Source organism: Clinocottus analis, unplaced genomic scaffold (assembly GCF_023055335.1).
Source record: "Clinocottus analis isolate CAN_PGR_092001 unplaced genomic scaffold, fCliAna1.0.p SCAF_8, whole genome shotgun sequence".
NCBI classification, from domain to species: domain Eukaryota; kingdom Metazoa; phylum Chordata; class Actinopteri; order Perciformes; family Cottidae; genus Clinocottus; species Clinocottus analis.
In genome coordinates, this window is record NW_027176240.1 from 5,423,522 (window position 1) to 5,440,686 (window position 17,165).

The 17,165-nt window shown below is 41.6% G+C and overlaps 1 protein-coding gene across 1 annotated transcript in view; it reads right to left on the reverse strand.

Annotated features, from left to right (window-relative positions):
* The window catches only part of arid5b (AT-rich interaction domain 5B), a 70,288-nt gene that overhangs the window by 42,758 nt on the left and 10,365 nt on the right, over positions 1–17,165 (reverse strand). Inside the window, exon 3 of the mRNA XM_068568727.1 lies at positions 16,515–16,749. Within this exon, the coding sequence (XP_068424828.1) occupies positions 16,515–16,749 (235 nt within the window). The remainder of the gene's footprint in view (positions 1–16,514; positions 16,750–17,165) is intronic.

Below are 17,165 nucleotides of genomic sequence, written 5' to 3' on the forward strand. Positions count from 1 at the left end.
TTATTTTGTACTATACTGTACAATACATGCTCTGTACGAGCATTAAAGGGACGCACATTTTGTTTAATAATGGTTTCTGTCTCTTTTTGATTGTCTTGTTGTTATTGCGTCTCCTGTTGTTGCGTCTTCAGCTCGCTTCTCCTACTCTAAAGGCTCCAGCTACACAATGTAGGTTGCTCTTCCATGCCGTGCCAGGGCCTTACATGTATGTCATTTTAAAAATCAATTATATTCTACTGATTGAATGAAACACAAGCAGGAGGGATATTTGCATACACGACTGTAGACATGCCAAGGATGACTGAGTTACTTAAAAAAAAAAAAGTGTAGAACAACAACGTTATCAGGAAGTGACAAAGGCATGAATTAGTTTCACAATGTCTTCAGATGACAGGATATGAGGCTGATCTTACTAAAATTCCCAAGAATAAAGACGCATGACTGAACTAGTTTTGTACGCAAGTTAAAATGCAATCAAGAGTCCATTTATTGAAACAAAAAACAAACAAGTTCGGACTCAGGCATTCCACGATGAAAGCAAGAATGCAGTCATGAGTGCAATGGGTCAGGACCAATGATTGTATGTTTCTGCTAGATATTTAAGCCGTCCACCCCCCTGATGTAAAGAAGACAATTATACGGAAGGCACAGTTTGCGTAACTCATTTGTGGTTTTGCAACACCTTGAAAATCTCATCAGTCAGTTGCATCGAAGCTTTTCATGGCAACACTTTCTTCGTTTATTCATAGAAACATACTAGCGCTTTTGACCAAATGTGGCATTGAAGAAGCTACAGCGAATCAATACAGTACGTTACTGATGTGCCTTTTGTAGGGATTGTGCTTTGGTATGAATCACGGCCCAGGGGATACGACAGATGCCACACAAATGAGAGGGAAATGAACACAGAGAAATCTATATCTGTTGATTTTTACAGAAACAAAAGCATCCAAACATCTGTCACTCAGGTGTGGCAATATTCTTCTTCCAGCACCTCTTTTAATTTAAAAACTTTACAAGCAGAGATGGAGAGCAAAGCACTAACAGAGAACAAAATGAGTAGTTACACTGCAGAGCTTTTGTTTTCATGCCTTGTTTTTACTCATCTTTGAAGACGTGAAATAAAACAACTGCACTGCAGAGAAAGAAAAAAAAGTCAAAGAGCATTCTGCTAGATTTGATTGTATTGATTTACTGTCTTCCAGGGAACCATTGTTTTGTATTCACAAAACACAAAATTGACTTGCAAAGACTTAAATGTTGCTAATAATACATTTGGTAATACATCACAGAGAATAAATGCTATAATAAATGTTTCTGCTTTGATGCATTTGAGGAACCAAGGAAAATTGAGAACCATCTGCCAGACAGCAACTTTTTAAAGCAAAATATGATGAAATGAAATCCTGTGTCTGCTTCCTGTCTGTCTTCCTCTCAAAACACTAATGAATTAGATGCTTTCAGCAGCCGACGGCCCTCCTTTCTTGGAAACGAAATTTCCTTTGAACAGATCATTGTATTTCCAAATCACCCAAATCAATAACTCGCAAATGCTTTTTTTAATAAAAGCATTTTTTTTAATCTTTGCAAGGTGATTTTCTGGTTCCGCTGGCATGCCATGAAACAAGCGCTGAAACAATAGCTTACTGACGGACTTCTTGAGGATTTATTAAGCAAACATTCCATTTATAAGCATCTGTCTGCAGCTTCTCAAACGGGAGGATTTGTTGCTTTTCTCGTAATTGAATATCCTCAACTGAATATTTTACTTTTTTGCCAGACAAAGCAGGCAAATTCACTTTGGGCTCAACATTCTGAGGTTCATTTCATACTATTTCGTGATATTTCATGGAGTAAATTAAACAATTGTTGTCGCAAAATGAATCAACGGAATAGCTCTGAATGAAACAATATTGAGGAGAATACATCCCCAAAAAAATGTGTTGGTTTCGATGTCACACTCTTTGACTCATAAATATGACAAAAACATATCTAACAACGCAGGATGAATTAGATATTTGAGAGGGAAACATTCCAGTGAGCCAACTCGTCCTTAAAAGAAAAACACTAAAGTCCTGCAGCCTCGCCGAATACGAGGAGAGAGGCAGCAGCAGAAGCTCTGACGCTGCATTACACCAGAAAGAATTAAAGGATATGTTGTGTAATTACTCTCAAGGAAAGCAAATGATTCTCTTCCATAACAAGCATGATAAATTACTCATTATAATCAGATTTTCAGAAATGTGCATACGACATGAAACTCATTAGTTGTGGTTGAAGCAGCTGCTCTGCAGGATGAATAGCTATTGCGATGTCAGATGAAACATCATTGATATCATTGAATTCCAATCCAGCAAAACTAAAAAAAAAAAAGGGCAATCCACTGCTGCATCTCTGAGCTCCTCTGCTTTTATTGGAGGATTTCTACAGCGGCTTTGCAAGTCAGGACCGAGCGTTGTCTTAATATGAGGGCTGCTGACAGTTAAAAGCAGATCTGCGCTGGCTAATTAAAAACCCAAATGTGACTCATGTAAACTGTGTCATTTACATTCAACCAAGCTTAAAAATATTCAAACTGCCCACAAGCTCTGACAAGATCTTTCAGGCAAGTATGCCCATTTCTCTTGTCACAGACGAGCAGGAAAAAGCTGAAAACCATTACTCTCATGCTCGCTGTCACCCGCTGTAGTTCTTAAATCACTCACTCGGATGAAATTTGCTGTTGTCAACATTTCCACATTATCTGCTCGGCCAAGGAATTTACTGGATCCCCCTGCAGCTTTTGTGGGGTTGGCGAGAAATGGCAAGGCATGTAACCCACAGCCAATAATGTCACTTTCATATTTGATGTGGTTGTTTTTTTTGTTGTTGCTTTTTTTTTGAACACCAAAGCTAAAAGTTAAAAGCTAAAAAAAAAAAAAAAGAATGAAGTAACACATTGGTGGAAGATAAGAGGGAGGCGAGAGAAAGAAAGTGGGAAATGTCGAGAGGAGAAATCTTGTTTGGTATTCTCGCTCCGTTCTGCAGGCTCTCTGCTCTGTATTGATCTCGGAGGTTGCCCTGTTTCCATTTAGCTCATTCTCATAATATATAACACATCTCTGATTCATCCACATTCTCTCTCTCCCACTTGTCAATGAGGGGACACGACACTGAGAGGGGTCCATATAAGCAGCAGCAGGCGCCCGATCTGGCTATTGGTTTCATGTTGTTGAAACCTGACCAAATAAAGAGGGAACAGCATCTGTCAGTGACACCGAAATGGAAATGGTGCGTGGGGGTGTGTGTGTGGGGAGGAGTGTGGGGGGGGGGGGGGGGGGTGAGGGTGGCGTACTTGTAGAGGGAATTAAAACGAAAACAATGAAAGAAACTCATTGAATTTGCATGATTCACCGCTTGTTCAATCTGTGAATGACTACTACATTTTGGATACAACAAAATGTGCTGGAACATTTCGCTAATTGCGAGCTAGTTTGTGCTGTAAACACGATCCCATTCATCATGCGGCCGACGCGGCGTCAATAAATCGCTGTATTGGTGCAAGACAAAGCAGAGCGATCACACAGTGTGTCACGGACACTTAGCCTATATTTTGCTCAAAGGGGAGAGGAGTCGGAATAATGTTTCAGATGGATTTAATGGATCTGTATTGAATAACATACTGTGTTTGCAAATGACTCATGAGGCCGTCCGTCATCAACATCCCATCAGTCACAGACACTGACTCGCCTTTCCCCTGCTCATCATATCAGCTGCAAGCTGTGCTCTCAGACACAAACAGACACACTTGATGATGGGATACCTCAAATACGTCTTTCAGGGATCAAATGGGGCGATAGGGCTGAAATTAATATCATGATAGTGTCATAATTTATGTGATTTTCCCCCAATAAAATCTTATTATCACGCAGCATATAGCTAGCTGCACTTATCGATGTCTCCAGAGTCTAATAACAATGAATCAAATGGATTATTAACCAACTGTTTCCTTATCTTTCGGGTTATTGTTTTGCTTTTACAGTCCACAACTCCGCTGTTCATCACCTGCTCAGCACCATCAAGCAGACAGAACCAGTCAGAGGCTAGCTGGTTAGCAGCTTCAGAGACAGATGTTTGTTTTTTTCTCAGGGTTTGCTGGAGACCAAACCAGATCAAAAAAGAGGAGTGAGTATAGAAATCACATTTCCCAGGTGGCCAGAAACACAACACCGAATGAATGCCATTGCTGCTACGTGACGAATGTGTCAAGATGCAACTGTTTGCTAACACATGGTTACAATATATTCCCCTGAGAAGCTCTTAGAGTGGAAATGAATCAACTCTCCGTGGAAACCTCCCAGCAGGATAATCCTCTTCCTTGCTGTCAATTTGTAAACTCGGTCCAAACATTCAACTTTAACATATTTCACTTTTGAGCACACAACTCTGGCTGTCCTGACTCTGGTGTGTTGTTTATTGAGAGCGTAACCGTTTAAGTGACAGACGCAGGAGCAGAAGTATGCGACACCAGCGCCCTCGTAGTTCTGTGAAAATATGAGCTTCCAAATAGAGGGAGAGTGGATTAGTTTTTATGCTGCAGGGCGACTTTGAGAAGTTCATATGAAGGTAAATCAATTGTATCTGTCAAAAAATTCGAGCTGATCACATCTACCGGAACATTTATTTTTTGCATCTAATATTAAAAAGATTCCGCGTTTATCAGACACAGCGGTTACGGAGTATGACTTTAAGAGAGTTTCGTACACAGGCCACGACTGTGCACTAATTCTTCTAAGATAATCATATTCCCACGAAAGGGCACTAACACCCAGAGGAAATGTTCTGCTGAAACTGTACAGAGGGCAGAGGGAGGGAGGGTAACACTCACAGGGAGTGATACATAGAAAGAGAGAGAGAGAGAGAGAGAGAGAGAGAGAGAGAGAGAGAGAGAGAGAGAGAGAGAGAAAGAGAGCCCTCCATGCATGCTGGCTCCTGTTCTTAATTATAGTAAAGCACTAAAGTGCCCCATTCATTTCAGCAGGGTGGGGCAGTGGCCTGTGACAAAGAAAAAAAAGAATAAAGAAGAAGAAACATTTGGATAATTCTCACCTCAATTTATTCAAGTGTGAGACACGGGGGATTGAGAACACACAGCCGTGTGTAGAAAAACAAGCGTGCGCGAGACACTACGCGCACACCGACACTCATAGGAAGTGTACACACATAAACACTGAGAAAATTCAACTTCCCTCAGCTTAATGCCATCCCAGATGTTCTTGTGGTTGACAGAAGAGAAGAGGAGGGGAGTGGTGGGGGGGGGGAATGGCTGTACTAGATTTTCAAAAAACACACACCCATATTAAATGTTTTCAGTTAAACAGAGAGGAGAGAAGAGAAGAAACAACACGAGCACTTTCCTCCAGTTGATTTATGTGATTCTATTACATTAAACATTCTTTCCCCTGAGCAGGCTCAGCTCCCTAGCAACCATCGCTCGCAGCCCTAATGTGTCTGGCACGGGGCCAGGGAAAGCTGCCTGCCTTATTGATTGCCAGATTGAAAAGTTTGCATTTAATAGGTCCTGTAATACATGAAGGAATTATTCAGAGGGGCTCCTTGTCCAAAAAAAAACAAAAAACAAATCCAAATTGGTTCTTTTGACTATCGGGGAGAAGAAAAAAAAACAACAACGGGGGCCTCGCAACAAATGAGCGATCACGAAAAGCTCCACAAGGGCCACGCTTTTGAGCCGGGGATGAAGTTACGCACGGTGTTTTTGCCCCCCCCCCCTCCTGAATTATCCGAGTCGCGAGGAAGAGGAGTTTAAAAATAAAAAGGCCATTGCGACGAGGTCGGGGCGCAACATTGTCCCTTGAAGATGAGGACGACGAGTTTGCGACCATGTTGATCCCCTTTTGTGTCGTGATGGATTGACCCTAAACACTGTTCGCTGTCTGGTCCCCGGCTGCATCCTGACTAATGAAAGACTACTGCTGGGTTTTGGGGGTCAATCCACTTATGGCGCAGTCAATTCTGAAAGTAAAAACAAGCTGCTCTGCAAGAACCCGAAATGTGCAAATACCACAGGGAGCAAATTTAATCAACTATCTTTGGTTGCGGCAATACAGCTGCCTTATACACCAACAAGAGCAACCCTTCTCCGTGTCTCTTTCGCTCTCCTCAAGCGAGCTTAAAAGCTTTTACACCCAGGTGATGATACTCTATCTACTATGACGGCCACTTTCATTTGTCACGCAGCTCTGTCCGACACAAACTCAATTGCGCAGCTGTGATCAGAGATCTCGGAGGTTGTCACCGACGGGGAGAGAGAGGGATTCGTGGAGAGTTTCCGCCTGTAGCGGACGGCGTTTCCAACCACACATCTCCTCCTCCTCCTCCTCCTCCTCCCGCAGAATGAAATGGATGACATGTTTGGCTTTAAATGTATCTTTAATGGGACAGCAAGTTCCCATTTGAGAGAGTTCTACGGGAAGGTTAGAGCAAAGGAGGGAGAGAGAGAGGGAGAGAGAGAGAGAGAAAAAAAAACATCTTATCAAGAGATTGGGAATTGGGTCAGGCAAGGAATTACATGCCATTCTAGATCAAAGTTGCTGTGTGTATTTCCTCAAAGAAGGGCCTCTCATTATCTACTCAGACTTATTTCTCAGGGTGTATACTGTGTAAAAAGGAAACATGATTTAATATGTTTTCAGTAAAAGAATGAAGAACAAAAAGAGCAGGCGGGGGAAAGGGAATAATACTAGAGGCTATTTGAGACAGGCAAGTTTCCCAATAGTAAAACTGTAATGAGGAAGAGTAGGGGGGGTTGTTTGTTGGGGGGGTTGTCATTGGTTCCATTGTGAATTCCTGTCATTATATAAGAAGCTCTCTTTCTCCTTCTCTCTCTCTATCATCAGATCTGTACAGAGGAGGAGGGCTTTAAATAAACAGCCCATAGAGTTAAGTCAACTGGAACCCTTTTCAATAATTACATCCAGCACAATACTCAATCTACATTGCATTTATTTAGCTGGAGGACTTGACAATGTGACAAAGAAAAGAGTGACATTAGCGGCGGATGATAACAACTAGAGCGGTGCACTCCCCAAGGGGAGACGTTTTAGTCTGTGGCTCAGAGAGAGACTTTACAGATAGCAATATGTCATTAAAAACCAGCGCCATCTGTTCAGATTTCTTGTTTATGAGCTGTCATTGATATAAACCGTACGGAAGATACAAAAGCAAGTCCCAGAAATGCACACTGCGGGAAATTCTCCCGGCACTTAGTTGTGATTACACATTCTAACAGCACCACAAAAAAGAAAACAACCGCTAACAATTGTTTTCTCTCCACAACCCCTAATGATCTCAGTCTGAAGTTCCCCAGCTCGCTCCTGCACAAACTGTTTTCACAAGGCTGCTGTGTTACTCATGTGAAACACACAGTATCTGGCTAAACAAGCAGGTAATTTCTGATAAACTGCGACCAGCTTGGCTTTAAACGTATTCATTCCAGATTAACGAACACGACTTCTGATGTGGCAAACCTCCGCTTTACCAACAGAGCTGCAATCAGTGGAGCACAGCACATACTGTGTTTGTAGCTGCTTGTCTCATATCTCACATGGGAAGATAAGAACTTCAATGGGGAATATCTACTTGCTCCGATAACAACTTCATGTTGACCGGTCACTCCATATTTTTTATTTCTCTCTGTAATATTGCTGTGGTTTTTATCGTAAGAAGAAAAGTCCAATATGAGTCTTTTTTTATTGTATTGTATACAGTGTGATAACGCAGTGAGAAGAGACACAGAGTCACAACAAAATGAATAAAGAAATGATTTGGCAAAGGTTTCTATTGTTTTGAAATCCTGCCAGTCGTAGTGATGAAGCTACAAATGCACCATTGCTCGTCCTGAAAGCCAAACACCTCAATATCAGGTTTGTGTATCTTGCGGTATCTTCAATTGCGCACATTAAATAATTAGCACTAGCAAGATCAATAAAGGTTGCACCAATACTACATACGTTGGGATTCTGTGACTCTGCTAATGTTAACTGTAGATATTATCCTCCGACATGTCTGATGAAACAACAGCTTTCCTGAGTTATGGCTGAGGGGAAAATCAGGGGGAAAAACAAGACTGGCTGAATGCCTCTCATTTTGCCAAGTGCTCCTCGGGCCAGTACATAACAAGGAAATGGACTGACAGGTTGAAAAAGAGGATAGAGAGGCATCAATGATCTATTGTCTGCAGCCAAGGCACTCCTTCCAACTTCTCTGGCAGCCAATATATCAAAGAAACCCAAATATATTACACCATCTGCACAAAGATATTTTGTAAATACAAATGACGTCATTTGTATTTCTTTGGCCTATTAAAAACATTAAGAGCAGTTATGTATCCAAGCAAGTATGTTTCACACACACACACACACACACACACACACACACACACACACACACACACACACACAAGGTCTGGAATCTATCAAAGCCTCCCATTGCAATTACCTTTGAATGCAGGAAAAATGCATTACCTCTGTGCTGTGAAATGAACACTATGTTATTCCTACAAGGCTAGAAGTCTATCTTCCACACTGTGTACTCCAGTATATATCGTGCAGCTGGCTACAGTACATGACCCTCTTGCATCAGTGCTGCCTTTCAGATTATAACAGATACTAAATGGATGTTGAGAAAGCTGGTCTGCAATCAGCGGCGAGAGCTATTTTTCACCTTGGCACAGGTCTGAGTGAAATTGTTTTTCTAACACCGTAATGCTAAGGTAGAAATAAATGGGTACTTTGTTCCCTCACGCACACATGCTGTGGAAGTCTAGTTATTATTATCAATGTGCTCAGATCAGTCTTATAAATCATATCGCCGCAAAGCTCGAACAGTGAGCCATGATTCAAGTTGTGAGAGATAGCAACGGAACTTTTGCACTCACAATCAACTGTATGAAGCCACGGCAAGGGCAATAGCAAACCAGTATCAAACGAAATGCATCGCCACTCTCAAGGTTCACTTGTCCGAGACAATGCAATAACATGAACCGTGTTCATGTGCCTTCATCGGAAATAGCTGAGCCCATGCTGTTCATATTCAGAGGTGGACAAAGCATTCGGATCCTGTGTTTAAGTAAAAGTGTCACTTAAATAAAAGTATGTAAGTATTATTAGCTAAATGTATCATAAGTAGCACAATTAAAAGTGCTCATAAGCCTACTCGGTCCTCAACATTGTTCCTGTGACACTTATATATTAATGGAATATGATTACTGATGCATTAGTGTATAAGTAGTATTTTACTGTTGTAGTCGGTTGAGCGGAGTAAATTCTCACTGTGTTATGCACGGATGGGTTGTTTAATCTGTAAAGATGCATCATCTCTGGATTTTAATCCCATGTATGGACATACATGATTTAAACTGACACATACAAGTAGTGCAAGAGAAGTGAGATGTAGGATAAAATACTCAAGTAAAGTATAAGTACCTCACATCTGCACAGAGATTTAGTAAATTATTTACATTGCACCGCTGCTCATACTCACTACACAATGTGACGTCCATTTCTATGTTTTTCTTAACATTGATTTGAAATTCAAGTCCTTTATAACACACAACAGGACAGAAGAGTTTTACATGCATTCCTAAAGCAGATGGACTGCCATGCTCATAAAATATGTAGCGCTATTAATTGTACAATCTGTGATGTGTAGAAGGCCCACTGAGCAGCACAGAATCATCCATATATGAGGCAGAATGTCAACATAACATGTCAGCGAGCCGTGTAGAAAAGACAGTTTGGCGCTGAAATATTAATGCTGCAGTAATACTTGAAATGAGCATCATCTTGACAAAGACAAATATAGAAATCTCTTCAGTAAGCCTGCTGGTTGGGTAACACTTAAGTGTGAGTCAGAGTGTAACTGGAACTAGCAGGCAATTTATTTAAGAAGAGAAACACACAACCTGAGATACAAAACATGAATAAAAACCTCCTGATTCATGTGATTTTATGGTTTTCCATCATAAAATTGTAAAAAAAAAAAGACATATATCTTGTTTTCTTTGAAGGAGACAAGATAGTGTGTTATGAAATAACCTCACTCCCTTTCTGTCTTTTTTAAATGCCTGGCAGAGGTCACATCAATAGCATCTCTGTTGTTCCAGACCTGACTAATGGAGAGAAGAGAGACACAAGTGTTGTTTCAGACCTCGCTAATGGAGAGACAGAGCTCTTCATTTCCTCCGAGGCCATTCTCATTGTTTAACCATCCACATCAGCCTTCACCCCCCCCCCCCCCTCCCTCCCTCACTCACTCACTCAAGTCAAAAAAACACATTATGTGACATTCCAGAAATAAAATAACACAAATTATTAATGAATACAGATATCCGAAGAAGCTGAATTTGATAACGGTGCGAGCCATAACAGGATATGGCTCAGATGTAGGGTGGTCTCTCTCTCTCTCTCTCTTTTTCTCACAGTGTGTCGGTTTTCTCTCTCTCTCTCTCTCTCTCTCTCTCTTTCTCTCTCTCTCTCTCTCTCTCTCTCTCTCCCATTCAAATTCGAGGCATGCTCAAACATCTAATAGATTTTTCTACCCCGGCACACAATTTACTGCTTACAGATTTAGAATTCTCTGGCTTCCGGCCAGTCAGAAGTGAATTAATGATATGAGCACATCAGCGAGGAAAAACAGCTTGTGATTCTCTCTCCTACAGGTCTGAGCATAATGAAGAAGATACTGCCATAAACCCTCCCAGCACCACCAAAAAGGAAGGAATAAAAACACACCAAAGAAGGAGAGAACGTGGGGATGAGTGAGCGAGGCATATAATCAATACAAACACTCCATTAAATTACTTCAAAAAAAGGATTTTGGACAGTTTGTAGAATTAGTTCTGCGGGGGGAAAAGAAAAAAAAAACAGCAGGACGGGGGAGCAAATATGTTTGAAGGGCGGAAAGCAAACAAGTGCAAACGATACAATCTGCCACATATTCTGAATGGAGGAATACAGTGTGGCGTGTCTCACAAAAGCATTCTCACTCTGTCGGAGTCACAACATACCATTACTCTTGTAACACCACGACACTTTCTCTTTATCTTTTCCAAGAAAACCGCTTTACTCCTTCCCACGTTGCAGTCGAAACATAAAACATTTTCATGTGCGATAGTGACTCAAAGTCCCAAATATTGTTCTGTATTGTCACCGAGACAAATCAACCATGAGAAGACAGCATCTGTCTGTTTCCTTATCACCAGTTCCTGCCTGCATAAACATGCAGTGACGCTCTCAACGGTCTCTGAAAAAGGAACAGAATCTACCCTCTACATCAAATTGAAATGTTCCGACTGAAATATTGTCGGGATATCAACTCGGGTGTATGTGCCGAGCCGGGCAAACTGATCAGATGTTGCATCAGAGGGAAATACAGTGGTACTATCCCCGAGCGGGCGATGGCTGTAAAGAATCTTGAAATGCAGCGATATCGCTCCGTGCCTCACTGGCCCACTGTGCCTTTTCCGGCTCAATCAATGCACGTTTAGCTCTGATCACAAAAAGTAAAGTACTAGCTTGTCCCAATTCCAGACAACACAGTAATTCAGAGTACGTTCCAAGTGTGCACACTGAACACAATTACGTTAAGCATTTTGTTGATGTTCATTATTGTTCCACAATACAATGCACAAAGAAATACGCCTTTTTTTTTTTTTTCATCAGACATCTTGACATGCCAATGTAGGAAAACCCCGGTTATAAATAATACCATTGATGGCAGCTAAATTACATTTAGCTGCTTTGATTTCAGCTTCCTGGTATTCTGCATGATTGCTCACTGTCTAAAGAATGCCATGTACTTTGCCTAAAGAATACAATATGCAAGTAATAAAGGTCAGTAATTGAGGATTATAGAAGGTAAATGCCATAATGAATTTTATCCATACAACTCAAGTGGATTCAAATGCATCATGCCACATTTGACTCAGCAGCCAGTTTGACTTGTCCTTACAGGTTCAACACAGGCGTTATTAAAAACATTCATTACGGCCCTGTTCAGTTTAGGTGGGCCAGGCCACTGCTGTGCCTGTTGGCTCACCGTGACACACTGAATAAAATGGGACCATAATTCATTTTATCAATTACACCTGTGTTTACCCTGCAACTAACTACATGTCAAAATGTCTGCTGTGAAAGGGGCATATTGGATAGAAATCATCAATCAAAGCTCACTGTTTACAGCTTTTCACAGAATAAAGAAGCTGCACGATTCAACATGCCTTTCATTGAAAATGAATAATCGACCTTTGCTACCTTGACTACCATCACTAATTGAATATTCTACGAAAAATGATGACTTTTTTTCCCGGATACATAATCCATCAAGAGACCTAGACTTCACTGTGATTCTCTGTATAGATTGTGTGGGTCAAACGATGGAAGTTCAACAGCTATCCGATGTTAATAAGTCCGATAATGATATTTTTGGAATTGTGTGGCGTCGTTTACTTAATTTTTCTAAAAGGTGCCGCAGCACAAAAGTAGTTTAAAATGTCGAGAGGAGGCTGGATTGCTTTGGGGAGACACTGTATATTTTCTCCGCCTGCACGGATCCATGGGTCGTTTCCTCAGACAGCCCTGATCCTCGCAGCACTGAGGGATGAACCGGCTCCAGATGATGCTCTCGGTGAGGGCAGGAGTCAGGAACACCATCTATGTTTCTTGAATGCAATAGTCACAATCTTTGACCTTGTATAATCCTCCACATCATCTCAACTCACAATCTGCTCACTGTCTTCTGCACTAAAGGCTTCAATGGAAGAAAGACAAGACAGGAAACCATATTGAGCTATTTTGTGAGCAAGAGCGATCCCTTTTTTGTTGTTGCTCTTGTATTATTTTCCTCCCGCAGCTCTCTGTTTCTCCTGGCTAAAGCCAACAAACTGTATCAGCAGATACAGCTCTCCGACGCTCGGCCCCGTAGTATACGAGCAGAAACCAATTTCGTCAGGCAGCAGTGAAAAAAAAAAATAAAAAAATCAGGCCAGTTCTCTGGGGAGAGATAGTAGGGCAGAATGTAAACTTCCCTGGCAAGTCATCCCTGGTGAATTGAACAGTAAAAAAAGAAGCTCTAATGCTCAACCCCATACAAGATAAACTGAGTGGACAGTTTGCCTTACCTGATTAAGTGAATCACATTACAGATTATGTAAGGACTGTACATCACTCTCCATGCACTCAAAGAAACGTGTCATTACTGTCCTCTTGGCTCACTGTATGTGGGAAACTACAGTGATTGTGATGTGATTAATGTCCTTTGTGTTGTATGCGGGCCACAAGGAGACAGACTGTTCTGTGTTTAGCTTCTGGATATTATTGAGCTATACATACTACAATCCACATTTTGTCAACTATTGTCATTTCAGTTTGATGACAGCATCGCATGTTTGTAAGGTAAATATGAGGCTGCAGTCGGTTAGCTTATCACAAAGACTGGAAACTGCTAGCTTGGCTCGGTGGCAACAACACAGTGGCAACGAGAGGAAGAAGTTACTGCACTCAGCCAAGAAATAAACCACCACATTTTTTTGTCGAGATTAAACAAACAGGATGTTAATTTGTGAGCTTTAGATTCGATTGGACAGAGCCGAGCAAGCGGTTTCCCCTTATTTACAGTCTGCATGCTAAGCTAAGCTAATTGGTTACAGGCTGTATCATCTGCAGCACAGACATTAGATTCATCTCAATGTGCCGGTCTAAATCACGGCGAGGAGAGACCGATGCATTGTTTGCTTTAGTTATGAATAATTTATTTTTATTTTGGTTTGAAAGGCGTATGGGAACGTGACATCATTCCCAAGGTCTTCATATTCCTGGTCAGCCACACTACATTTCAAAGCCTCGCAAAAGCTGGAATTTTGAATTATGATAGCAATCATCTCTCTGCCTCACAGGTTTCCGAGTCACAGCTGTCGATGCTGCAGGACAGCAGCAAAGGTCACTTGTTTCTCTAATTAATTACATTACTTTGTGCGCTCGTCTTTGGTTTCGCCCTTTATGCATTTCTGAAGACAGAATGGAGCTTTGTTCACTAATCAAACCATAATGCAGATCAGGGGAAAAAAACAAATGTCCTTTTGATATTTCAGACACATTTGTCTGGTAATATTCTTCATATATTGACTGTGAGACAAAGATATGTAACAGTGCACTTAATTCACATTGGCAGCGCGCCAGGAAACATTAGGATACGCATTGAGACCAAAAAAAAAAGAGAACGGTTTCCCTCGATAACAATGGCACACTTTATTGCTCTTTAGCTCACAATGTTTTTCTGTGCAGCTTGTGGTATTGCTGCAGTATCCTGTTATGGGGAACAATCCAATTCCTCTGACATAGTTACAGATCAGCTCGAGAATAACAATCAGCAAATACATCATTCAAGTGAAAAAAAAGCGAGCAGCTACTTCGATCCTTCCTGTTTATAAATACAATGCAAAAATGAGCATATAGCTGTAATAAAAAAGTCAGTTTAGTCAATGAGCCAATATTACACAGAATACAAGATGCTTTAGGGGTACTTTTATATCTGATCTGCTGCTGGGGCATGAATATTTCATTCCGGTAGTCAGCAGCATTGCAGTGGCATATTTCATATTTCTATGCAAACCCTTGCTCAGAGTAACGAGCATTTGCATTTGAAGAATAAGTGATATCTCTCACACCCGCCCAAACTCTCTGCATCGCTCATATTGTTAGACTGTCAACAACCGACACGCCAAAGACGTAGTGAACAAACAAACAAATGAATAAGTGAGTGCACACCACTGATTGTCAGTGTGTAGCATGTGTGCATGTGTCCATCTATGTGTGTGTGTGTGTGTGTGTGTGTGCGTACGTGCATATGTGTGTGCGTCTCTGGTGCCCTGCCAGAGTCTGAGCCCGTTCTGCTGAGTGGGCAGATTCACTGGCGGAGTGTCCCATCGGAGTGACAAGTGCATTTAGAAACAGCCTGATGGAGTCATTAACGGCAGCGCTGCTCATTAGCAACACACGCACACACACACACACACGCACGCACACACACACGCGCACACACACAACCCCCCAGTAGCAATAGCGTCATCGTCCGGTTATTACACAGTCAACAGATAAATCTATACAATCTGGACAAAACGGCACATTTATAGAAAGCCTTGCTATGGAACATAATGTCATTTAAGAAGCAGTCTGACACATCTATTTGTGAAAGCAAGCAATCACACACACACACACACACACACACACACACACACACACACACACAATCACAATGTATTGATTACTGGAATAACAACAAAGCATCCATTATTGATCCTCTTGTCCTTTTTGTGTATGAGATTCAAGCGATATCGAGTAATCAAGGGCATTACAGCATCACACAGAAACACACTACGGCTTCTCTTCCTGGAAGATCAGGAGCAGAAAACAGTACAGGGCTCATCAATAAACCACTCTTTTCTGCAACAAAAAAAGCCTCATGTTTTAAAGCCCATAGCAGTTTCACTTCCACAAAGGCTTGAGGCATACAATTATTATTGAAAATGAATTAATTGAGGATTAAAATGCCACATTCCTGGTTTAAATAAGCAGGATACGTACTCATAATCTGACAAGACGTGATGGTATTTCTAGCATGTTTGCTAAGCTACATTATACCATTATAATCAGTATTAGGCATTACATCACAGCCATGTGAGAGAGAGGCAAATAACTGGGAAACAGCTTCAAGGGGAACATTATGTTCTTTTTGATTATTAGCCTCAAATGCCAGAGTTTCCTATTTGCATCGGATGAATCATCCGCAGAGGCATCCAGCTTTATGTTGGGCCTGATTCATAGGAAATGCTGACGAGAGACCCAAAAGAGCTCGGCGCAGGAATCAAAACAATCACCAACACTTAATGGCACCGTATACATGATGAATACGCCAGACAAGCATTCAGACACGAACAGCAATGATCCTTAAAGCTCCTGAGATACACAGCCAATTACAATCTGAACTGATGGATAAGACGGCGTCGGAGGAGCCGTAGACTGCAGTTTGATGTGACTCAATTATTTAAAAACATTAGCAGCTGAATTATGTGCTTTTTTTTTGTTGTTGCAACGCTGAGATTGTTGTTGTCGCACTCTGAAAAGAGCTGTTATACTGTAGGATGATAATGCGTTGGCAAACACGCTGCCATTACCTCTATCCTGCCTCTATTAGCGTGATTCTCAGCTCATTATATCGGGAGGAATTCCAACGACTACTGATGAATTACTCCAGTCAAGACAACACTTGTTAAACCAACCAAAGGACAATAAACATAAGCTGATTTATGGCGGAGACGGGACTCAAATGCAGAAACATTCAACACACGCAGCCCGGAGAGGAATTGGAAACACTGCAGTAACCTTTTGGAATGAAGAAATGCAAAATAAGCTTCAAAAAAAAGACAAAAAGAAATTGGGGTTTTTTCTGCTGACGCTCACCCAGCTGTGCCCTCTCGCGCTGGACATCCTTGAAGTTGAGTCCGCTGGTCAGGGTGCTCTCCCGGTAGCGGTGGAGGGCCTCCCGCCTGCCGTTGGTCCCCAGCTCCCGGAGCACCGAGGGTTTGAGAGGCTCGGCCTTCAGACAGTGGGTCCATCCTGAGAAGTCTGGTACCGTCCACTTCACCAAGTCCTCCAGCCGCACAATCACCTTCTCAGACACCGCAATTACCTCGTGCTGAAAGGAAGCGGGGAAGAATCCCAATTACAATCAGCACATGAAGGGAGTTCAATGCAACTATGTCAAGGTCGCGGATTATTTAACTTTCACCGCATTTCTACGACTCTGTTTGAAACTGTTTTGTCGAGCAGACGCGTACATGCTTTCGGCATGGAACTTATTTTGCTCCGTAAATAATTGCACGAACAAGTTGGGATTAAAAGAAAACATATATTTGTCCATTTCTTTTCAGCATTTTTGAAACTCACAGAGAGTCCCTGACCTTTTCACGTCCCCTTTAACAAATAAACATTTTTACATTAGACTTGAACCTTTGTTACAAACATATTGCGCTCAAATGATTTATACCTTTTCTCTCATTTTAAACAACGTTTGGATGCGTTTTGACTTGTCTTGATTTGTGCAGCCTCCGA